Source organism: Eubalaena glacialis, chromosome 4 (genome assembly GCF_028564815.1).
Source record: "Eubalaena glacialis isolate mEubGla1 chromosome 4, mEubGla1.1.hap2.+ XY, whole genome shotgun sequence".
Taxonomy (NCBI): Eukaryota; Metazoa; Chordata; class Mammalia; order Artiodactyla; family Balaenidae; genus Eubalaena; species Eubalaena glacialis.
The window spans coordinates 149,344,213-149,369,516 of record NC_083719.1 but is presented as its reverse complement, the minus strand read 5'-3'; the positions used below and the strand labels follow the sequence as shown (position 1 = coordinate 149,369,516).

Here is a 25,304-nt window from a genome sequence, read left to right as displayed (position 1 = left end):
GTGAAGATAGGAGTTTTGTTGGCACAAGCCAAGGAACCACCAGAAGCTACGAGAAAGGCCCATAACAGATCCTTTCCTAGTGCCTTCAGAGGGAGCAGGAATCAGCTGACACTTTAATCTTTGACTTCTAGCCTCCAGAACTGTGAGACAATAGACTTTTGTGGTAAGCCATCCATTTCACGGTACTTCTGTAGGGCAGCCCTAGCAAACTAACACATGCTCTTTCAAAGTGCCACACTGGACACATATATAAAAGAGATTTCTTAGAAGTAGATGTTGCATCTATTTCCAGAAAAGCAGAAACTTAGCTTTTGAGTGTAAAAATCACTGTCATAAGACACTGCTGTTTTTCAGATTTATCAGACAATTCTAACCTTCTTTTCCCTGTTGCCTCTAAGCAAAGAGTCTAGAAAAGCTTTCCCAGCCTCCCTTGAAGCAAGGGACAGCCATGTGACACAATTCTGACTAGCAAGATATAAGTAAAATTCTGCTGGGAAGTGTGTATGTGTGTGTGTGTGTGTGTGTGTGTGTGTGTGTGTGTGTGTGTGTGTTTTGGGGGAGTGGGTTTAGGCTTTTCCTGATAAATGACTCAGAGACTTGAAGTTTTTCTTTCTCTTTGTTCCCCCCTTGAAGCTGGATATGATATCTGGAGCTACATCAGCTATCTTGTGACAATGAGGCAGCAAAACCAAGGGAAAAACACTCAAGTTCTGGGAATGGCAAAGTGGAGAGATAGGAAGGGCTCACGTCCTAGATGGTATCACTGAACAGCATAAACAGTGCCAGTTCCCGCCAACCTTGGCTATCTAGCTGGCTCTGTGAGAAACAAAAAGCCTTCATTTTTTTAAGCCACTCTGAGGGTTTTTATGGTTGTTGTTTTTGATAACTGGCAGCTGAATGCCTCCCTAACTGAAACGCTGCCTTGTCTGACCGTCCTGACCAGGACTTTAAGGTCTCCTCCTCACTTTCAGTTTTGAAGCATATTTCCTTTTATCTCCCAATTCCTTCTGCCTGTCTCCAGGCTTCCTACCTGCTCTGCTGTGGAGAACTGGCTAGGGAAATGTGTCAACCTTCAGTTCTCAGGACAAGGCTAAGGTGCAGCTAACCTGTCTGTGCGTGGTCACAGGGACTCTATCTTCTCCTTTCTTGGAAGCGTTATGGTTAAGGGTGGTTGCAAGAACTTCTTGGGGGATGGAGACACGTAACGTCAAAGTCACCAAGTTGACGGCAGTTCACATATCGAGAAGAACATGGACTTGGAGTCAAGTAGACCTTTGTTTTAATTCCACATCCCAACCACCGACTAGTGAGTTACTGTGGGCAAGTTACTTAACGGCTCTAAATCTCGTTCCTTAATTAGAAACAGGAAAATCAAGTCATTCGGAAGATTAGATAAGATACTGCATGTGAAGCTCCTGCACAAAGTAGATCCTTAATAAATGACTGACTTCATTGTCCTTTTTATAGAGAAAAAAAAAATCAGTGGTGATACTTTGGGAAAGATGTACATTCAGGGGTACTTGTCATTACACCTCTGCAGTTGAACCCTCTTTTCACAGCACAAAGTTGACCAGTTTAGTCAAATAACTTCTCAGAACTTAGCACCATAGCTTGCTTTCATGAAGGGGATTGAGGACTCTGAGTGTGAAAAATAGCATTGAGGGCTTCCCTGGTGGCGCAGTGGTTGAGAGTCTGCCTGCCGATGCAGGGGACACGGGTATGAGCCCTGGTCTGGGAAGATCCCACATGCCGCGGAGCGACTAAGCCCGTGCGCCACAACTGCTGAGCCTGCGTGTCTGGAGCCTGCGCTCCACAACAAGAGAGGCCGCGATAGTGAGAGGCCCGCGCACCGCGATGAAGAGTGGCCCCCACTCGCCGCAACTAGAGAAAGCCCTCGCACAGAAACGAAGACCCAACACAGCCAAAAATAAATAAATAAATAAATAAATTTATTTAAAAAAAAATAGCATTGAGAGGAATAGCAATACAGAGCTAAAGATGACCCACACAAGGGCAATACTGGGTCTGAGCTCTTATTTTGGTTCTGATGGTAAAGGAGAAAAAAAATACACCTAAAAACATGATTACAAGTCAGTGAGAACAGAATTTCTTCATCTTGGCACTATCGACATTTTGGGTTAGATGCTTCTTCCTATGCATTGCAGGACGTTTAGCAACATCTCTGGCCTCTACCCACTAGATGCCAGTAGCATCCCCCAGTTGTGACAACCAAAGGAGTCTGCAGACATTGCTAAATGTTTCCAGGGGTGGGATGGGCTGTGCTGAGTTAGAGCAGAAAGCAATGGAGTCCTGATGTACAAAAGAGTCTCGCTGGGTGAATCTTACTGGGACGGATCCACAGGTGGGCCTCAACGCAGTACAATCCTGCATCACGTGCAAAATAGCAAGAGAGGAAAGGAAATAATTCTGCACATCTTTGGGCCCCGACCACCTTCTTAATTAAAGCAAAGGTTGAGGTGACTGGTTATTACTCCACCCAGACTGCAGAACAAGGAGTGGTCATATGTAGATTATTTCATCAATCTGTGCAAGGACCTCTTCAAGTCAAGTCAGCTTAATGGGTAAAATATTTGACATTCTATAAAAAGACCTACTGGGTTTCAATCCATCCTTTTCACCTAGGATCACAGGAAGAGCAGTTACGGAAAGGAATTGGAGCCGGGAAGGAGCCTCAGCGCCATTCTCTAGTTACACCCCCAACTTGAAGATGGAAGGGCACCGTTAGCCAAGCCCTCGGCTCACCTCACACATGGAAACTATCATAGATCTGCTAATCAGTATAGCTGCAGAAGAGGAGTGTTTGCATTTTGCTTTCATTCCCTGCTGATCCTGATAATTTTAAGGGGTTCTTCCCCACGAAGATCCCTCCTCATCATTCATCATCATTTACTTACAAAAATGCAGTCTTAGAGTTACTACTCCTTTACACTTCTCTCGGGATCTTTTTGGGAGCCCTTGGTCTTGAGATTATAAAACACTGTTCTAAAAGGCTCTGTTGTATATACCACGGAGCTCTGAAGAGGGTAAAACTCGAGGAAAAGGCTGTTCTGCATGAAAATATTCATACACATTATTTCATTATACACTCGAGAAATGACAAGTTGGTTTGCAAGAATAGTGTAAGATGTTCTCTCACAATTTCACCCACGGTTAAGAGCCTGTTCACTCTCTTCCAAACTCCACTTTAAAACTTCATCCAATCTTGGAGTTCCCAGAGCAGGTTCCTTTTATTTTAAAGAGGATTTCAGAGTGTCGTCAGCTACAGTAACACTACTAAGACAATAATGCTGTATTGTCCTGTGATTATTCTAACCTGGCTGAGAAGTTGACTAAATTTAAGTGCCATTTATAATAACTCTCCACATTTATGACGGAGCCATGGGCTTGTTGGGAATGCACACAATTAATTAACCCACAAGACATGACATCCAATGCCAGGAACTTCTCTCATGGAGGCTTGGGGAGGCTGCAGGAAGACTGCACAGACTCTAAGCGTGGGATTATCATGGTGTTATGGTATTGCCTCTCTCGGAGATGGCTAGGGTCTGATGTCCATCTTTACCTAACTGAGCTTGGAAACGGTTACTAATTTAGGTCTCTCTGAAAACCAGCACCATGATCCAGGGTCAAAAATTGGACAGAAATGCCATGTCTGGCTTCATAGCCAAGCCTTATCTCCTGCTCCCCTCTGGCAGAAAAGAGACTAGAAGAAGGGAGAAGAAGGAGAAAAAGGAAGCAGAGACACATAATTATCAACAAAATTTAGGATCATCCACACGCTCAATCCAGATAACAGAAACTAAACTGCCTTTGGGGCCTAAGTTATCTTGGTGGTTAGTTTGGAAGCTAATTCTAAAATTCCCCAGGTGATCATGCAGTTTTATGCTTTCCTTTGGGCCCCTAGCATCTGACAGGGTATTTCATGCACTTCAGTCAAATGTTAAAGCATAGAAAATAAATGGAGACTTGAGCGTGGTGCAGAGAGAGGGCTGGCGGGAGGAGAGCAAAGGCTCATTCCCTGACGTCTGGCCGTCTCTGCCTGGATCCGTAAACCCATAACCTACTTCATCCATCTCACCCTTCAGCCTGGGTACAGTGAGTCAGCCTCATTTGCAGAGACACATTAGAATTTAAACCTGCTCATACAGTGAATATGTAGCAGATTTATCATAATTTCGAACCTGCCTCTAACCAGCTGATCAAAAGGCAAGTTTCTTCTTTGAAGATTTTCATTTGTAAGCTTCACTGCCCCAAATCAAAAAGCGCAATGGCACAGGCTCCCAGGACCACAGTCTGCATTTCTAAGGCAAGTGCCTTCAAGTCCTGGAGCATGTTTTTCTATTTATAAATGGGTGTGCTGTGTGTCAACGTATAACCTGATGCCTCTTTTTGGTTCACAAGATTTGCACCGCATATGAGGACCATGTTTTGGAGGAATTTTGTTAGCCTTTCAGAGTTTAGTTTTAACCCGAATCTGCTCTTCTTTTTTCCCCCCAGACTTTCATGCAAAATCCAAAGTGAATGCCTCCGAAGGGGTCTGGATGGGTTTTACTGGATCAAACGGTCCTCTCACAATAAAGAAACGGCACAGAGATTTACTGAGTGCATTAAAAAAGAATGGCTTCGTGGCAGCCCTGGTAGAATTACACACTCATAAAAAAGAAAAAAAAAAAAAACGTTTTGGCCAGCCATGCTTTTAGAAAAGTGAGTGGTGATTTTAAAAATGGTGGGTTACTTTTTAATTTGCCAGCTCCCCCATTCTTGACAACATCCCTCCAGGGATCCAGGTTGGAAACCAGATGGGCATACTAGATATTTCTGTCTTCACCTCCATAGTCAACACACCACAGGTACTATCACAAATCTGTTTTTTCTTCTCTGGAAGACGTCTCTCACAGATTCCCTCTGTTTCTCTGTTTCCACGGCTCCCCTTCTAATCTGGGCCTTCACCGACTCACACACTCACTCGTTATTGCCAGAGTCTCTGGATCAGTCGCCCTTGCCTCCTGTCTTATTTCCCAATCTATCTGCATCTTTAATCAATTAGCGAATAAATATTTATGGAGCATCTACTAGGTAACTGACACGATATCATGTCATAATTTTATCGTATTATATTCCTGCTTATGAACTTAAAGCACCTCCCTGATGCCAAATTAATCAAATTAAACCTCCTGCCAGATTTCTAGGCCATCCATCACCTGGTCCCGCTCTACCTCACCTACTATTTTCCATGGCTCTTCCGCCGGCATCCTTCCCCTCACCAGCTGAGCTGCTCATTGCCCTTCGTCTAGCCTATTAATTCTTGCCCCTCACCTTCCCTGCTGTCAGTTTCTCTGCCTGGAACACTTCTCAGCCCACTCCTAGTTCATTTTCTCTCCATCCTCCCAGGACTGGGTCAGCCTGGGACTTTCTCCACTCAGTCATCCTCAACTTCTCCAGCCCTTGGGGGTTTCCCCCTTCTCTAAACTTCGATAGCCCAATCCCTAAATTGCAATTCAGCATCTCTGTGTGTTTTCTCTTGAAAGAGCAAAGAGCAATAATAATAAAACGCATCCATATCTACTTTAAATTTCCCATAGACTATGAAAAAAGGTACCATCATCATTATAACCATTATCAAACGCTCCTTATAGTTGAAAGAAAGGAGGCTCAGGGCATTGAATCTATTTTCCCCAAAGCACTCAGTTAGCAAGGGTTCAGACTGGAACCCAACTTCCTAAACCAAATTCAGGGCTTTCTTCATTGGACTGCTCCAATGCCAGCGGGCCCTTAAAACAAGGAGCTGTTACAACTACCAATCAGGTTTCCTGATCCAGGCGAACAATGATCCTGGATGTATAAAGTTTCAATGAGTTATTATTTGGGTCAAGAAGGAACAGAGGCAGGGAATTCTGTGTTGATAACGCATGAAAAAGAAAACCTATCCCAAATTGATAATCCGCTCTCCTCATCACTGCTGCCCTTCTACGCCAGAGTCCTCAAACCTTTTTCAAATCCCCACTGAAACTCATCTTTGAAGACCCCTCCCCCCATCCCCCGCCATGGTCCCCTTGGCTGCCAAGAGGCAGGACGTGCTCAGATCAGTTTCTTGATCACACATCTAAGTGCTGAGAAGAAGAGAGGCCTGGGGTGGGCCTGCTGAATTTTGAGTTCCTGTATCAGGAAAGACTCAAATGGATAGCCAAGTTTGCATGAAACAATAAAACTTCGTACGACCTTCAAAAGAAATACACCTGTGTGTGCTGGTAAGCCTGATGTGGATAAAAATAAAACAGCAGCAACTACTACCCCAAACCTTGCCAATGTCTCCATCACTGGCTTCCTTGCAGATTTCAGCAGCACCCAGGTGGGACCTGACTCAAATTGTAGCTCATTAGCACCGATGGAGAGAAGTTTAAGGGAAAGTGTGTCATAAACAATGGTAATCCAGGCTTAAGCGGGAGAAAGTGACCTTTCTCCCTTCCCTAAAACAAATCGCTGTTTCGGGCCACGCTTGACTGTTTTAGTATTACTGGTTAATATGACCGGAGGCTGAAGATGCAGCTGTGACCCTGGGAACAGGCTCCAGAGTCAGGCTGCACCTAATCCCTCATGTAATGAAAAACCTATTTCTATTTCTGAGGCCTCACTACTCTTCATACTGAAGAGCCTTGTGCCTGTCACACATTTATTGAAGCTTATTACTCATCGAGACAGCGGGGCCCAGTTAGTATTTAGAATTATATTTTAAATCACAGTTTTTCTCTTATTTATTTTAGGATTCCAAGGCTATGGTGAAAGCATGTTGGTGTTACTCTCGACGCGCTTTCAAACGCATTACAGCCCCTAGTCGAAATTCTTTTCTACGCAGAGAACCTTTACACATATGTGGAAAAATCTTCAGTCAAGACACTAGGGTCACCCCTGTGCGTGAGAACCTCAGGATCCCACGCGATCACAGGGTTCTGGGGAGAGGTTTTCAGTCTCCCCACTCAGCATTAGACTAATCTTCCCCGGGCCACCAGCTTTACTTCCCCCTCTCACATCACGCTCTTTTCTTTGGCTTTTCGAAGATAAGTGGACGCAGTCCCTGAGAATGCTGGGGACGGGGCTGGGAACAGATGGGCTAAAAGTGCAGCCTTATCATCTAGTGGAAAAATAAGAACCGGCTTAATCTAAGGCAGAGGATTTTCTGAACTGACCATGAGGCTTGAGCTTCCGTTTATTCACTAGGCCAGTAGTGAACATGTGGTTGTTTCTTGTTCTACAGAAGCCAGTGAAAACGATAATTCTCTCTAGCTATTCATCTGGCCTCCTGCACCCTTTATTTTCCCAGGAAAAAATTTAGATGCCATATACACTACAGTTACTCAAAGGGATGCCTCCCCATATTTTTTCTCTCTTGTGCATGCTTGCTTTTTCTTGTGGTGCTTACATTTTTCTCCCTCTGTCATGTTTTCCACATGCTTTGCCATTAGGGTCTGCCCCCCAGTTTTTCATGTGAAAGAAAATCAGCCACAGTTGGATCGCGTTTGCACAATATAAAGAATCCTTTCCATTTCTCTGCAATTCACACCTAGTTACTTTTTATGTCAGGACTCTTTCTTTACATTTCCACCAAGAGAGATTCTAGATCAGCCAGGCCCTGGAAGAAAACCCCTGTGGTATATTCGACCCGGTAAATGAGTTTTGAAGGATGTGACAACAAGCCAAGAGCCCATTCAGTCTACTCTGGGCATCTTCTCAATTAGCCAGGTTTTAGTTTGTTTGTTTTGTTGTTTTGTTTTGTGATGTGGCAGGAAACACAGGCACAGTAAAGCTTTTAGTTAGGGATGAGGCAGCGGTAGTGTATGGTGAAGAAAGAATCACAAAGGGCGTGGGGAAAATTAGCAAGGGTACTCAGACATGCAATTATGAGAAGAGTTCAGGCCTGGCTTTCCTGTGATCTCTGTTTTCTTCTTCTTCTTCTTCTTCGTGTTTTAACAGCATTCTCCCTGGGTGGGGTACATAGCTTGTTTAATAAATCGCTTAGTCATACATACATGACAGACAATTCTTTTTCTTCCTTTGAGATAAATTTAGTCACAGATATTTCGGGTTTGCTCTCCAATTTTCCTCTGACATTAAAATAAGCCATCGGTATTTTCCTATGATAAGGATAGGATAGCACTGCTAGGTCAACTGACCTTTCGAAAAGGCTTTATTCCTGTCAGTTTTGATGAGAAGAATAAAATACCATGCAATTAGCATCTATATCCCTACAAAAGAAATAGAGATATGTCCTCCCTGAAGAGGCCCCAGCCTAGGCAGCACTTTCACCCCAATGACCTCCACCTAAAGAACCAAGGCGGCGGTGCAAAGAGTTGGGAAAAAGCCACAGATGGGCAGACTAGTACATTTTTAAAAAGCCTAAAATTAAATTAACTGTAATGTATGTATATTCCTTTAAAAAAATTAAACTTGACAGAGCAAGCTAAATCTGGACTTGTCCCAAGGATACTTAAAGGTGAAATATGTGTGGAGAGGAGAGGAGAGGAGAGGAGAGGAGGGGAGGGGAGGGGAGGGGAGGGGAGGGGAGGGGAGGGGAGGGGAGGGGAGAGGGGAGGGGAGGGGAGGGGAGGGGGAGGGGAGGGGAGGGGAGGGGAGGGGAAGGGAGGGGGAGGGGGAGGGGAGGGGAGGGGAGGGGGAGGGGAGGGGAGGGGAGGGGGAGGGGAGGGGAGGGGAGGGGAAGGGAGGGGAGGGGAGGGGAGGGGAGGGGAGGGGAGGGGAGGGGAGGGGAGGGGAGGGGAGGGGAGGGGAGGGGAGGGGGGAGGGGAGGGGAGGGGAGGGGGGAGGGGAGGGGGGAGGGGAGGGGAGGGGGGAGGGGAGGGGAGGGGAGGGGAGGGGAGAGGGGAGGGGAGGGGAGAGGGGAGGGGAGGGGAGAGGGGAGGGGAGGGGAGGGGGAGGGGAGGGGAGGGGGAGGGGAGGGGAGGGGAGGGGAGGGGAGGGGAGGGGAGGGGAGGGGAGAAGAGAAACAGAGACATTCACATCTGAGCAGATAAAAGCAAACATTGTGAAAAAGCAAACCTTTAGAAGCAGGATTGGAAGTAGGTTTCCTTAAAGTCAGACCAAATTTACATGTCAAAACAGTTCATTAAAATGTGCACATAATAGAAAGTGTTTCTGACCAGACTATTCAGGACAGTGTATGGGGGAGTAGTGGTGTGTGGGAATCATTCACACACATGCCAACTAGAAGAGGTGACCTCCGGTCCCTTCTCTTTCACTGCCCCACTCTCTGTCCCCATACCACCAGCCAGGACTTGGGTAAGTAGTGAGTGGCTATCAGCCTGGGCATATCCATGTCCTGTCCTAGACCAAGACCTGCCCAATGAGGAATTAGGAAACTTTCCTAAATGTTGGAAGTTCATAAATCCATTGAATTGGACTGGGAGCTAAAAGTGAAGGGTAACCTCAAATAGTCTCTACTGGACCTTTTTTTTTTTTTTTTTTTTTAACACCATGAAGATTACAAAATAAGGCAAAGAAAAGATCTGATATAAAACAGTTCTCCTTCCTCATGTTGATTTTTGATCAAGATCGAAAAGAAGACTTTGGAGAATGCCCTCACTTGATTAAAAACAAATATCCTTGCCCTCTGGCTTCAAGGGTTATTCCAAAGACAACACTCTAAAGACAAAAGTGATTCCTAACCCCCAACTTTCAGTGCTGTCCTGGGAACCAACACCCACGTTTATTCTTTCCATCTCTTACATCACTTGCAGTAGCAGACATGGTAGCAGAATTACATGGATATCAATTAGACACAAGGGAAGATAAACCAACCTTAGTGAGAAATGATTTTGTAGGAGGGAGGTGTTTTGAGAGGCCCCCCTCCATACACTGTATTTGAAATATAGATTGATGTTCATCATTGAACACATTACTCTCGTCTATTAGGCAAGAGCCTACCGTGTCTGTAAATTCAATTTCCTTTACCATGGTAGCTTTCTGGTTTATTTGGATAAATGTTGAACTGTCTACTGTTATTTATCTAAGTAGCTCATGAGGGAACCAAAAGTCTAATGATGTAAGATGAGGTGGTGAAACGGCACCTCCAAGCAATTCTCAAGGATAGTTCTTCATCTCATTACCTTGCCTGGATGTATTGGTTGAAGAAATTGTGCAGAAGATTATGTTTAATTTGGTATGCTGGGTGTCATTTTTTCACCATACTTGTGTCTTCTAATTGTGCCATGTTTTATCCTGCTTGATACATGGCACTTCATAGTTTGCATTGCTAGGTAACATTTCTAATTATTCTATTCACAGCTTCTTCTGCCTTGTTCTTACTTCTCGCCTTAATTTCATCCCACTCGTTTTAGTATTTATTCTTCTTTCTTTGGCTCTTCACTTGTCACTGCTGTGGTCCCACAAAGTGTAAGTTTTTTTATTTGGGAGCTTTATAGTTGTTAAAGTAACTTCAGGAGGAGATAATGCCTTCACTGGACAAAACCAGACTGCATAAAAATTGACACAAATCTCCTCAGTTTCTTATTGTAAAATGGTTAGACCACTCTACATTTCTAGGGGAAGAAAAGGGTAGTTGAGCATTGATTCATACCGACGAGTTGATACAAAGCTTTTTAGTATAAAAGCTTCTGTTCCCTGTTGGATCTGGGAAAAACTGAAACTCAGATGCCTCTATCACTGTTTTATGTGTCTGGTTAACATCATGGCACGGGTTGTGCAAAACATAACTTAGCCAGGCTCTAAGCTTTCCTACTGACTGTACTATTTTACGGGGTTGCTCATGAGACTCTAGGTCTAGGAAAAAATTTCAAGTAAAAGTGTCCTAGAATCCGAGGCTCGCTAGCAGATTCCAACATACAATGTGACCAGACGGTAACTCACCTAAATAACATTTCTTGCCCAAAGGAAAAACATAAAATTAATGTAATAAATTTAATAAATTTTAAATTAATATAAAATTAATAATACATAAAATTAATATACAAAGTTATAAGAATTTTTTTCATGGCAAAAAAAGTCTTTACCCCACAATTCTCTTGAGATTCAGAAAGTCTACAAATCATCTTATGAAACACATGTACTCTAATTTAGCTAATACCCCAGAAGTCAATGTTTGTAAAATTGGGGGCATAAGGAAGCCTTAAAGCCCATTTCCAAAATGCATCTAACTCAAGGGCACACTGAACTTCCTTGAAAGATGTCCTCTTGTTTATCATGGTCTGAAGAACAGAAAGCATTTGACACACTGCCTTTCCCTGTGGAATATGACCAAGCCTGATCTAAACTTCATTAACGTGCCTCTAAAACGCTCATGGTGTAACGTCAGTAAGCAAACTGATAGAATTGCATCATGACTGCAAAGGCCAAAGCAAGGCAATATACCTTTCTTTTACAAAGATCAGAGTGCTAAGGGGAGTGCGGAACATGTTTGCACAAATCTTCCCGTAAATGACCTAACTCCAATGAAAACCCATCCCAAGGGAAGGACCTTCCCTAACCGCTGTGCAGACAGTCATGATGAAAGAAATGTAAAGACTGGAGGCAAAGCTCATCGTCCCTTCTCATCCATAGCTCTGATTTTTAGGAAAAAAAAAAGAAAACGCCTTTGAAAGATGATACATATTATATATCTTATACCTTCCTTTCTCTCTCCAAGAATGGAGGATATTATTTTCTTCCGCAAAGCTCTTTTCTCATCAACATGTAGCTTAGGACTATTTTCTGAAACATTCTGATATTTACGTATTTATTTAAGGCTAGAAGTAAGATAAAAAATGAAATTAGTGGAACATGCAATGCATTATCCTCTTTTTTATGGTAATATTAAATATGTTAATATAGTTGATGGACCATTTGCTCTCCTAATGCAGAGGATCTTATTATGAGACATCAATTTCATAAAAGATTTATTTGATGACAAAATGGCTCAGGCAAAAATTCTGAGTGTCTATTCTTTACAACCAAGATAAGAATTTTCTCTAAAGGCATTTTCCATGAAGGACACAAGAAGTCTGCTTTAAGGTGACCTCAAGGGAAATACGAATGTTTTAAAAGTTTGCTTTGGGGTCAAGTTTCTGAGCTACACTGCTAAACAGGGCATTGCAGAGCAGAAAAGATTCTGTATGGCTTGTGTACACAGACCTAATTCACCATATAATAGTTCCTTTCTCTACTTGCTGCCTTGTAGCAATTGCTTTCATTTCTTAGCACATCCTCATTTACGGAGAAGCAGCCAGCAGACTTTCAGATTTATGCCATTATTTGCTTCTTCACCTTGAACTCCAACCGAATCCTGCTACACTTTTGTAATGTGAGTGCCAAACGGTGGTCGTGTGCCAGACACAAACACTTCCCAGTTTCATTCAGCTAGCTCTCTTGATTTCAGGGGATCACAGGTTCCTGCTAGAGGGTTTCAATGTGGTGCTTACACAGCCCACCTAACTTAACTGTTCCTTTGCCTAAGCACGATCTAACTTGGAGACGCGATTTGGGAACAGAGGCAATGACGACATCAGGGAACCAGCAACTTCCCTTGACATGCGGAACGAGTAAAATTAGAAATCAGGGATTCTGGGTACTTGACAAATGCCCTCCACAAATGGTTTAACTCAGCCCTAACCCTAATTAGCATTCATTAACTCAACAAATATTTACTGATTGCTTACCAGGTGCTAGGCACGGTTTTGAGGATACAATGACCCAAGGACCTGTTCTAGGCTTCTCACTGGACCTGCCCTAGGAGTATGGAAACCAATACAATAATCACAATAACTCCTTCTAGTTGAACTTTTATTTTATGCCACGTACCACCGTACTTCACCAGTTCTAAGATTCAAATTTTGTTCACATTTTCACATCTCTGGAATCAGAATGCGCCTTCAAAATTAGTGTTTTCTTACCACTGAGGCTGGCCAGGCAGCACACTGGTCTGCTCGTGTGACTGTGGACCTGTCTATACACAGGGCTGTATATCAATTCAGGTGGTCTGTGTCTACCTCCTTCTAAAAATACATATTATAAATGCTAAGGAATCATGCCATATTTAACTGATAACCTTTTCTCTCCTTGGGGATACGAACAATAATGATACTTCTCATACATGATGACATATTGGATTTGAAGTAAAGTTGTATGCATGTATCATTTCAGGGAATACTTGAAGCATCTTTACAAGGTAGCAGTTATCCCTGTTTTCTTGTATGGGAAACTCAGGTGCAGGGAGATTAAACAGCAAGCCCATAGTCATATGGCTTTTAAGCATATACATCATAATTTGAACCCAGGTCTCTCTGATACCAAAGCCCAAGTATGTACTTTCCATTACAACGAGCTGTTTCTTTTGTAATTACCAAGGCAGGGCGAGAACCTCTGCAACTGTGTTATAGGTAAAATGTAGAATGAAATAATACCTATTTACAGTACATTCAAAGCTGTGCCCAGAATCTTAAGTCATGAAACAAGTACAAATAAATGAACAAATGAAAGACTTAGGAAATGGGGATCTGTGCACTTGGTGACCACCCTAAGTGATCCAGACAAATAAACAGAGTGTGTGGCGACAGAGACAACAATGTCTCATTACTGCTTCAGGACCAATGGCTACTAGAGAGAGAACTGCTACAGAGGAAGTCCAGGACAGAACTGAATGGTGACTCAAGGCACAGAAAGGTGGTGGACACTCCATCCTCATCCACCTGACACGTACTTCGTGGAGGCACAAAGTCCTGGGCTGGCAGATGATAACCGTACCCCATTTCCTTACTGTGGTCCTTGGGAACCTGGGGTATAGCACTTACTCCCTCCTTCCTGGTTTTGCATTAAGACGCTCTATTAAGTTGGAACCAAAAATTGTGCCCTCATTCTCACCGATCAAGTCCACCCATGAGGGTGGAAAGCCCTGCATTGGCCGACTAGCTTGATTTCTTATTTCTTACTATTTTTTTATTGAAGTGTAGTTGATTTACAATGTTGTGTTACTTTCAGATGCAAAGTGATTCAATTATATATACATATATATATATATTTATATGTACATATCTATTCTTTTTCAGATTCTTTTCCATTATAGGTTATTACAAGATATTGAATATAGTTCCCCATGCTATTCAGTAGGTCTTTGTTGTTTGCCTATTTTGTATGTAGTAGTGTGTATGTGTTAATCTCAGACGCCTAACGTATCCCTCCGTCTGACCCCTGACTACTTTGATTTCTGACAGGCACCTTGGGGAGGAAAGCAAAAACACTTCCGCCCCCTCAGCAGAGGAACTCATCTTTTCTGAATGTCAAATGTGAGATACAAATGTTGCCACGTGGTGGCTAGGTGATGAAGACCTAGCTAATGACTTAATTGACTTTCTGTAAGTCGACAGACCCTCTGAAATCAGGTATACAATTAGGAAATGGCAGTCCCACTGCCAGAGATGCACCAGTGTGGAGACACTGACAGGACTTTATTATCTGGTTAAGAGCACATTAGCATATCTGTTAGATAAAAAGTCTGCTACTAACATCGCACGGGTAACATAACTGGGTCCCCTGACTTACTTGTGGGCAGTTCTCTTTTTCTCTGTGTGGTTGACTGTGAGGTTGGACCGTCTGGGGCCGGGGAATTGGGTGGAAATGTTATTTGCCGGATTGTTCAGACATCATCATTAGCATTTTGCCCTTTAGATAATGGGAGATAAATATATAATCTGGAATTCATACAGGAGGGGGAAGGTTTAGTGTTTCTCTGGATAGTCAAAGAGCAGTGAGTTTGAAAGAGAGAGCTGACATTTTTCCTAGGCTCTGTCCTCATGAAGGATGCCAGGTTAAACTGACTGTTCTCATCAGTTTCTGTCATTTTCTTTATGTTTCCCCCCAAACCTGCTCTATTCAGGGAGATGGGAACACACAAAATAGCAGCTGAGAACGCAGGATTCATCAGCGTGAGTCTCAACACATCAATTTCCAAGTGTAGCAACTTTAAACACATTGTAGGCTTTTAGTTTCCATAGAAAATAATCTCTCATTGTTTTCAAAAGAAACTGAAAGCACCCCAAATTACCACACTTTTAACATCCTGACATGTTGATGGCCCGCGTTCTTCCCAGATCAAAGTGAGAGTGGCAGAAGACAGAGCGGTGAACGGCTTACTTAAAACATAGTATTTCATATTTGGCAGGAGTTACTGTAGTGAAAAGAGACAAGGTGACTTTCTAACACACACACATATATATATATATTAGTTTGGCAGGGATCTGAAGAGCTAAAAACTAATTTAGGATGACATAAATGCTCTTATCTTTCTCTCTGCCACCCTTCCTTTCCCAGCCACGTGAAGAGTTTTTGACAGAAGACTCTTGTTTTTAACTCAGGGGTGACGGTCTGAGTCCCGTGTCATGCTGAACTGTTCTGTTGACGCTCATCTTAGAATTTTGAGGATTATCTGGATTTAAACAGCAAAGTCATACACTGCAAGCATCCTTCTTCCTTGATGGGGCAGTAGCCCTGCAAGAACGTTGGTGCCTTTTAAGGAAATGAGATCTAGCCAATGTTAACCTGGGACAAGCAAGCAATGATGTCATTCAGGGACCCAGCATTGTTACAACCCGTTAGAAAACCTCAACAAACTAGGCATCAGGCACTGAGTCATCTTTAAAAACAGGCAATGGTTTTGCAGAGACACCTATGGTAACTGAAGATTGAGGACAAGTGAGTATGTGGCAAAATTCCTAGGCGACTCTACTCCATCCGTGAGCTGGTACAGTGTTTCAAGCAGTCTGTTGGGATGGAAATTTTTGTCTTATAGAAAGTTTTTTAAAGAGAAAAGGGACTTGCTTTTTCTACTTTTGGTTTGGGTCAAAAATCAGACGTAATTATTCATTATGTAATGGGATTGCAGGCAATCACCTGCTCCATTTACAGTGGACATATGTGTGGACTCTTAGCCAATTTGATAGCATTATGTTTTTGTTTGTTTGTTTGTTTTCTTTTCTTTTGGTAAAGGTGGAAACACTCTGAAAAGGTACTCTTAGGAAAAGAACAGTAATACAATGAGACGGGGGTTGGCAAACTCTGGTAACGGCACATGGAGCTAGGGGAGAGTTTTACATTTTAAACAGTTGAAAAAAAATCAAAAGAATAACATTTCATGACACAGGAAGAGTACATAAAATTCAAATTTCTGTGTCCATAATTAAAGACGCCTGGAACGAAGCCATGCCCATTTGTTTACACACTGTCTGTGGCTGCTTTTGAATTACAACGGCAAAGTTGAGCAGTTGTAACAGACTGTATGACCCACAAAATCAAAAATATTTACTATCTGGTTCTTGACAGAAAAAGTTTTCTGGTCACTGTAATAGAAGATATTTGGGAAAGCAGAAATATGAGGACAGGTTAGGAGCCCAAGGAGATGTGGCTTTTGTACACTTTGTTAGAAGACGATTCAGGAAGGAGGGGAACCAACTACTCTCCCTTGCTAATAAGGACAGAATTAGGTAAGGTGAATTGATGCTACGAAAAGAATGACTGAGGTTTTATGCAGTATTTGGAAAATATGGCTAACTGTGATGTTTAGTGGAGAGCAGTCAAGGGAAAGATGTTAGACTAGGCATCAGGAGACCAAGCGCCTAGTTCTGGCTCTGCAACTAACTAGCCATGTGACTTGAGACCCTCTGGGCCTCAGCATCAGTTCTTGTCAAATGATTATAATACGCCAATTTCATTTTCTGCTAGAGTGTATGTTGGGGGCTGGGGGTATGGGTCAAATTTAATAGTAATATAAAAGTGCTTTAAATGGAAAAGCTTACAGTTCTAAACAAATAGAAGGCTCTAACCAGTTACTGTACGTACCCTATAAGGATAAAAACATGGTAGAGTTGGCATAAAACAGGTGAGAAACACTACGCTGGTTACATGATTTAGAAACTTAGGGATCCAGAGGGATTTCTGGTGTTGCAGGCAATGAAAGTACTTGAGCTGCCCAAGGATAACAGACAACTTCCTAAGCAGGAAGCTCTCTTGCGTTTCACAGCCAAATTCTTCTAAACCCGTCTTCCCTACGAACCATTTGGGCCACGGGCTGAGTAACGCACAAAATAGTCCCCTAGTGGTTTGTGCAGCTTTTCAGAGGAATTCATTTTAGGATGTTTTGTACACTGGGAGAATTTGGCATCGGGAGAATCTGCTGGAAGAGTGTATCATAAAAGATCTCTGACCTCAGCTGTGGGAACAGGAACTGGGGGACCTCTCCTGAGCTGGTAAAGGCTCACGTCTTCCATTTTGCCAGAGGGCTGGTGTTATGCTGATTTACACCCACCCACAGGCTGGGTCTATGGAAGAATTTGTCATGGGGCTGAACGTTTCCAAATTGCTCATTTCTGGAAAGGCTTCATGCAGGTTGCAACATGCAAGGAAGATAATTTGGCCTATTTGTCACAGTTCCTGGCAGGCCTGAACCCAGTGCCTGTCTATAAATGTCCTGCAGTAGACGCTTCAATTTCAGGACCTGTCATGTTCTAGTGGAACACAGGGTCATGTACGAGCTAGTGTGGGCTCAGGCCTTAAAAACTTTGGCCTCCTTAACAGGAAGGCTTTGATTTTTATGCTGTCCTTCTGTTCTCCCTGATGGCTTGTCTTCTAGGTAGGCACAATCACATGTTGCTCCTGACGGCACTTTTCTCTGTGTTTTCAATGCACTGTTTGTGTCCCTGCAGCTCTGTAATAAATAATATACTGCCTTTCATCTTTAAATTGATTTGTACACATTAATTAATCCTCACCATACTTTGGAGTTTCTGAACGTCAATAACCATCATGCTCCCAGGTTTTACTTAGGAAACCAAGACCCAGAAAGAAAACAACTTGGTTAAAGCTAAGGAGAAAGGGATCACTGGGGTCAAGATCAGCCCTCCAGATCGTGACCCCCCTTATCATGCTTGCAGACCCATCATCACCTCTGGAGAGCAGCCCTGTAGCCCTACATGCACCGCCACTACTGCTGGGTGAATCGGCCCATTCCATCACTCATTTTGAGTCATAAACAATTCTTCAGTACTCCAGGGTCGAAGCACAATCTTACCTAAAGCATACATAATAGGAAATGATGGATTATAAACGAATAAGCCATCCTAAGATGCTCGGGTCCAGCTTCCAGTAGCCTCCAGACTGAGGATAAATATGTTTCCTAATCCATCAGTTACAAGTTACACACGCAATTAAAACATTAAACTCTCGCTACAGGGTTTTCCATGATCACCCTACAGAAAGCTATTATATTTTAACTATCAAGCTCGATAAATCAGGCACTAGCCATCTATCTCTCTCCTGCGAGTGGAGAAGGAGGTACACAAGGGACGGTATTGGCAGAGGCAGGCAGTGCCTCAATTTCTATATTTGGGCCCCCCATGGTGCCCACCGGCCCAGTAGAACATCAAGCCTGAGAGGGGAGCTCGTGGACCCTTTTTGAAGTTTCTGACACAACGCTGAATCGTGCAAGGACCCCAAAGGCATGTTCAATTTGCTTCCACCAACCCCTCCCCTTCTCCTCCCCAACAGCTACCTGGGGAAGCACACAAAACTACCTTTAATGATACAAAAGATTCCACTCAAGTGATTGAGGGTGCAACAGATGCCCTTCCCCCTCCTCGAGTCAATCCATGACTCCATCCTTCATCAAGAGGTCAGTAAGAAGCAGACATGACTTTCAGCTAGGGGTGTGTGGGTATCTGACCTCAGCCCACATGTAGAGCTGGGGTTTAGAGCACAAAGGTGTTTGCAAAGCCCCAGGTAAACATGGTGCCTTTCCCTGGAGTGTCAATTTTCTTACTTCTGGAGGGCCATTCCTGAGAGATGCAACTGACAAGGACTGTAAAAATGTCTTTTCCTATATTAAGATGAGCCTAGCAACATTATGGGAGAGAGTGAAAACCTCATATCAGTTTTTGGCCTGTCATGGTTTGCCTTGGGCAGGGCCCCAGATCTCTGGGGGAGCACGGTCACCGTCCTCTGCCATCAGGCAAGCTTGGGCAAAATGGTCTGGGAAGTTCTGGACCAGCTTATTCTCTTGCTGGCTGCCTGAGGATGAGGAAGTGTGAGAGAGAAGGGAGGGCTTACACTGGGAGAAAGGGCAAAACCAGAATGGTTAGGGTTGGTTTTTATTTTCCCTCTTGTAAATGGGAAGGGTTTCAGCGTAAGTGTTACGAGCTGATTTAGAGCCGGTCTCTTTTTGCTGCTGTTTTATAGGTTTGCTTTGCAACGTGGCACAGCCAAACTGGGGAGGCCTGGCAGAGCGGCCCTGAGGCCAAGCCAGAACCATCAAGTGTTTCAAATAAACTTTAACAAATGTCACCGTGGCCTTGGCCTGGGCCAGGAGATCTGCTGCTAGCAAGTTCAGGTGACAAAGTAGCAGTGCTGAGGGCACTTCGTTGTGGCCAGGAGGTGCGAGCAGGCTTTGTGTCTAGTCCAGGATGCTCAAATGCATGGGGCACCCTGTCCCTGAACTCTTGTCATCCGCTGCTTCCCATAGTTACAAGGCCACATCCCATGGATGCAAATCAACATCCCTGGCATTCAAAGAAAGACACCCCAACAACTTCACCAATCTGCTATCCTAAGTCATACCCTGAGCTCCCACCCAGAATCACAGCTGGTGTGGGAGGTGAACCTGACTCAGATTCAGCAGCACGTGAGATGAGAGTTGAGGCTAAAGGGACGGAGGCAAAGGAGGGGACTTGGGCAAGATCCACTGGGTCTGGGTGACCTGATTCCCTATGAAGACCTGGTTGGGTGCTCTAGCCTCTCTATCCTGTTTCTGTTCTCCAGCTCTAAAAATCATCTAGCTACTTTGGCTTTCCATCCAATCATGATGTTCTAGGCATGCTGATTGCTTTTCTTCTTCTATTTGGTTTTTGTCTGAAGTTAACCAATGCTGCGTGAATTTCAGAGCACAGACCTGGGTTAAAATCCAAGATGGAGGAGACCAGAAGCCTACTTGAGGAGTGAGGGATGGGTTGGCAGGAATGACAATTTTCAACTTATCTCCAAGAGAGAATACACTAAGGATGCTTAATTTCACTTCTGATAAATGTCATTTAGAATCATGAAGGAGAAACTCATCAGATTGAAATGGATTTCAGGAGGAAAAAAGCACTCCCATCCATCACTCATTTTTACATCTTTCGGGAGCCAACGAGCCAACGGTACAGACAACAGAGCCCCTCCCTCTACATTCACAAGTCGGCGACCTCGCCCCCACCTGCTCACAGCCGCCCTGACTTACCTATGAAATACGCCAGCAGGATGGCCAAGAGGAGGGCCGCAGCGATGGCCGACAGGGCGGCGCATTTCCAGCTGCAGTATTTGGAGGGCTTCTTCAGCTTGAAGGCCTTCCTGGAGAAGGTATTCCGGGGCAGCAGGCGGGGTGGTGGTGTGTAAACGGTTCCTGAGGTCAAAGGGTATCCCGGAGAGGAGCTGCTAAACAGGGGTGTGCTTCCCGAGGATGTCTTAAAGAGGAAGTGCCTGCCAGGGAAAGGGAAAGGGTCAGGATCCACATCGTGGCTACTGAGGACCATCCAGCTGCTTTTTTTTCCCCACTCTGCTTTCAATAGCACTAATATAGTCCTGATTATCTACCCAACCCTGTCATGGGCAAAGGGGCGAATGTTACATTTGATGGTGACATAAACGAATTCCATAAACTCACATCATTTCATGTTTTCACATATATCTCTGGATTTTATCTTCCACAATAATCCTGCAACATATGCAAAGCAAATATGGAAACTGAGTTACTGTTGCTCACTCAGAGATGATGGCCATGGTGATGGTGAAGATGATGCTGAGCTCTATCAGGTATTAGGACCTATTATTTAAAGGCACTTGAAGGACAGACTTGTGGTTGCCAAGGGCGGGGAGGGGTAGGGGACGGATAGGGGAGGGATGGTGTGGGAGTTTGGGATTAGCAGATGCAAACTATTATATATAGGATGGATAAACAACAAGGTCCTACTGTATAGCACAGGGGACTATATTCAATATCCTGGGATAAACCATAATGGAAAAGAATATGAAAAAGAATATATGTATGTATAACTCAATCGCTTTGCTGTACAGCAGAAATTAACATTGTAAATCAACTGTACGTCAATCAAAAAAAAGAAAAAAAAAGCCACTTGAAATATATTGTCACAACTATTTACAAACTAAATATTATAATATCCCCATTTAAGATATGAGAAATCAGGCTTGGCAAAGTCAAGCAACCGTTCAAGGATTTAAACCCCGAGCTCTGTCTTATACTGAAGTCTGTGCTCCTAAGTGTCATCCTAAACTGTCTCTCTTGAGCCTTCTTTCTGGGCTGTTTTCCCCCTTCACTTGCCTCCTGTTCTGAGATCACACCTCTAGGTCATTTTTTTTTTCCCACATCCTTTTTTTTTTTTTTTTTAAATTGAAGTATAGTTGATTTACAGTGTTGTGTTAGTTTCAGGTGTACAGCACAGTGATTATATATATACATACATATCTATATGTATGTATATGTGTATATATTCTTTTTCAGATTATTTTCCATTATAGGTTATTACAAGACACTGAACATAGTTCCCCGTGCTATACAGTAAATCCTTGCTGTTTATCTATTTTATATATAGTAGCGTATATCTGTTAATCCCAAACTTCTAATTTCCCCCCCCCCCCCCCCCCCGGCCTTTCCCCTTAGGTAACCACAAGGTTGCTTTCGAGATTACAGTTCTTTCTTTGGAAATATCTTTGTCTGCCAATTGAACAAGGTGCCCCTTGTCTAGAACTATGGTATGTCAACAGGATAATGCGCTGTACTGTTGACCCTTAATAGAACCCTTCCTCAGGGGTCAGGAGACTGTCACTCTAAGGACACATCAAAGACCATCAATTCTCCCACAATAGATTTTCTCCCTGTTACGTGTGCCATTTACGAAACTTCAAAGGTGCCGTGCCACACCTTGTTTAAAATGATGACTCGTCTTCCGGAAAATATCTAGCGGATTTCAAAGCACGGGTTCAGTAGAGTCTAGAGTCTAAGCAGGTGGAGGCTGGGGGCTGTGTCTTATTTTGTACCTTGTTCATCTTTATGGTCCCAGAACCCAACTCCAGTTCAGCATGTAGGGGCGACTTGAATGAATAAATGAAGCTCCCTCATTGTTTTATGAATTTACTCAGTTTCAATTCTAAGATTTTAAAATGCTATACAGGTATTTCCTTTCCCTTCAAGTTTTCATGAGGTGCAATTATATTTATGGACCCCACACACTATGTGTCATAATGCTAAATGTTTTACTTGAAACTAAATCTCACATTGACCCTATGGAAGTGAATACTATTTTTACCTTAGTTTTACAAACAAGAAAACCGAAGCCCGGAGTCAGCATGCGAGGTCACTGGGCCTTAAACTCCAGTCTTCCTGACGCTAAAAGCTCTAACTGGACTTACTACACCACATTCTCCTTGCATATGGTGGTTAGCAGGCTTTCCCAGTGGGATCCTGTGGCAAGATCGCTGTCGTTACAAATATTTGTATCTTGGCTGCTTCCAGATAAAACTTTGGAAGTATTTTAATCCTTGACAAAGATCAAAGGAGCCTGAGATCACTGACAACCACGTCAGAAAATGAGTAGCAGATTAGTGAATTATCTAGCATGGCTAACATCAAAATAAACAACCAATACGTAAAACTTTATTTGTGCTACAAGAATGTTCAATGATCTGAACACAGCCAAGAGGTTTGATTCTATAAATAAGGTTTGTACTCCTTGTCCAACAGATCTCTTTGAATGCTCCTGATAAAAAGAGCCTTTGGAAGAGGAGGCAGTAGGCGTTGTGTCTAAAGGAGGCACTTTGGAGCAAGATTCACCTGGATTGGAGTCCTGGCAGGGCCGTTCCTGGACAAGGAAGCTCGTGTAAGTTACCTGACGCCGCTCCTGACAGCCTCCATCTCCTCATCAGTAAAACGGAGTAAAGTGGGAGTAATAACAGCACAGGTTGTTGTGGGGATTACACACCATCATGTAGGACGAGCGTTTAACCAAGGGTGTGTTTCATCGTAAGCGCTCGATGCCCTACAAATAGCCTTGATTCTAAATTCTTCAGAGAACATAAGGAACCTGAAATATGAGTTTTACATTTAAAGCTTGACAAATGTTGAGCAAACACCTGAAGAGTTCTCCAAATCACTAAATAACGGTCCACTGCCTTATAATTAAGCTAGAACATATACACACCAGAAAGCCAGCGTGGTGGAAGAACTCTGGGATTTGACTTAGAGCTACTTCAAGTTGACTTCTTGGACAATTCTCCAAGAGCGGGTAGTAAAAATAGGGAATCAAACTTAAAGGAATATACAGACATTGTAAGCCATCATTAATGAGTTTTCACTCCAACAGAGATCTCACCCATTCCCCTGGCTTCAGCCATCACTGATGGGGCTGGAGTCCCCAGATCTCCATTTCTAGCTCAAGTTCTTTCCTGAGACCCACATTCCAATTGTGTATTGGGCATCTCTTCCTCTACATTCCTTCACTCTCTTGAGCGAGTTACAACCAAACACGGACTCTTTTCCTTCCCCTCCCCAATCACACTCCTCCTGACTCCTGTTATTCCCAGTCGTCTAGGACACAATCGTCATCTTCACCTCCTCCTTTCCCTCATCTTCTCCTACATGATGGGTTAAAGGTCCCTTTCATTTTATTTCTGAAAACTTCTCCCACCAACCCTCTCCTTCACCCCTCTGCTCCTTCTCTTCCCAAACCACAAATTCCATCATGCCCTCACTTATAAATCCCCGTGGATTCTCCAGTACCAAGAAGAGGAAACCCAAATCTCAATACGGGACCACACTCTTACAACCACTACTCAGCCTTTTTATCCTCATCTCCAACCTTAGGCTTCCAGCTCCCATGAACTCCATACTTCAGCCACACCAAACAGACACAGTGTTCCTTAACTAGTCTGTTCATGCCACTGTGCCTTTGTGGATGATGTGTAATGCTTTCTGGAATGGCTTTTCTTGTTCTTTCCCACCCATCCCACCCCACCCAACTCCTACTCACCTTCCAACGACCCACCTCGGAAACCTATTCCAACATTCCCCCCAACCCCAAGCACCCCATCACTTTGTGCACTCAAGAAGCTATTTATATACTTGTTTATATATATATGTGCGTCTATATATGTGTGTGTGTGTGCATATATATATATATGTATATACAAACAATACGTATATAAATAATATATAACATATTATATACTATGTTATGTTATGTAAATATGTTTAATGTGTCTGTCCCAAACCAAATTTACACTTGACAGTGGTATTACTATCTTGGTACTTCCAGAATCTAAACATCAGGGCCTCAACATCAGTCATATTTGTGGACAGAATCAATAAAGTGGAAACAGGAATGTTGTAGCAACATGAGAGAAATCACAAGATGAAGATTAAGAAGTTTAAATTGACTTTAGTTATTTTTTAATGCACTCGTTTATAAGAAATAATAGAAGAATATGATTATTATTTCTTATATAGTAAGACTCCTACACACGAACCTTCAAGTTGTGAAATTTCAAAGGTGCGAACATGTGTTTGCATGTCCAATCACGTAAGTTAGTTCACGTGTCTCGCGTACGTTGTCACACGCATGCATCCTCTACAAGTGGTTGTGCTTTTGTGTACTTTACTGTACAATACTGTAGAGAGTACAGTAGTATAGTATCTTTATTTCAAGCCCAGAACCTGTGCCATCAACGTCAGGCGTGAGTGAAACTGCAGCTTGCCCTCCATCTCCTATTGCTGACAATCCTTCATTTCTACCATCTCCCACCTCCTCTCCCTCCTCCAGTCAGTAACTCTTCTTGCCTGTTCACTCGATGCCAGCCCCTGTATGCCAGCTATTGTACTGTACTACTGTACTCTTCAAGGTACTGTACCATAAGATTAAAAATGCTTTATTTTTTGTGTTTGTTTTTTTTTATGTATGATTTGTGTGAATAGTATTATAAACCTATCACAGTACAGTACTATATAGCTGATTGTGTTAGTTGGGTACCCAGGCTAACTTTGCTGGACTTACCAACAAATTGGACTTACGAAAGAGCTCTCAGAACGGAACTCGTTCATATGTAGGGACTTAACTGTATATGGGATTGCTTCATGAGATCCTAACACTGTCCCCTTGACAATCCAATCTATTTTTCATACTTCCTTCTAAAAAGAAAGTCAGATTATGTCACATGTCATCACCATCCCCTTCTGAAAGAAAGAAAGAAAGAAAGAA

At 43.2% G+C, this 25,304-nt stretch overlaps 1 protein-coding gene across 3 annotated transcripts in view; it reads right to left on the bottom strand.

Annotated features, from left to right (window-relative positions):
* Nucleotides 1-25,304, bottom strand: part of TENM2 (teneurin transmembrane protein 2) — a 988,081-nt gene that overhangs the window by 252,957 nt on the left and 709,820 nt on the right. For all 3 annotated transcript variants that reach the window (XM_061188437.1, XM_061188438.1, XM_061188439.1), the window contains one exon: nucleotides 20,279-20,517. In XM_061188437.1, the coding sequence (XP_061044420.1) occupies nucleotides 20,279-20,517 (239 nt within the window). The remainder of the gene's footprint in view (nucleotides 1-20,278; nucleotides 20,518-25,304) is intronic.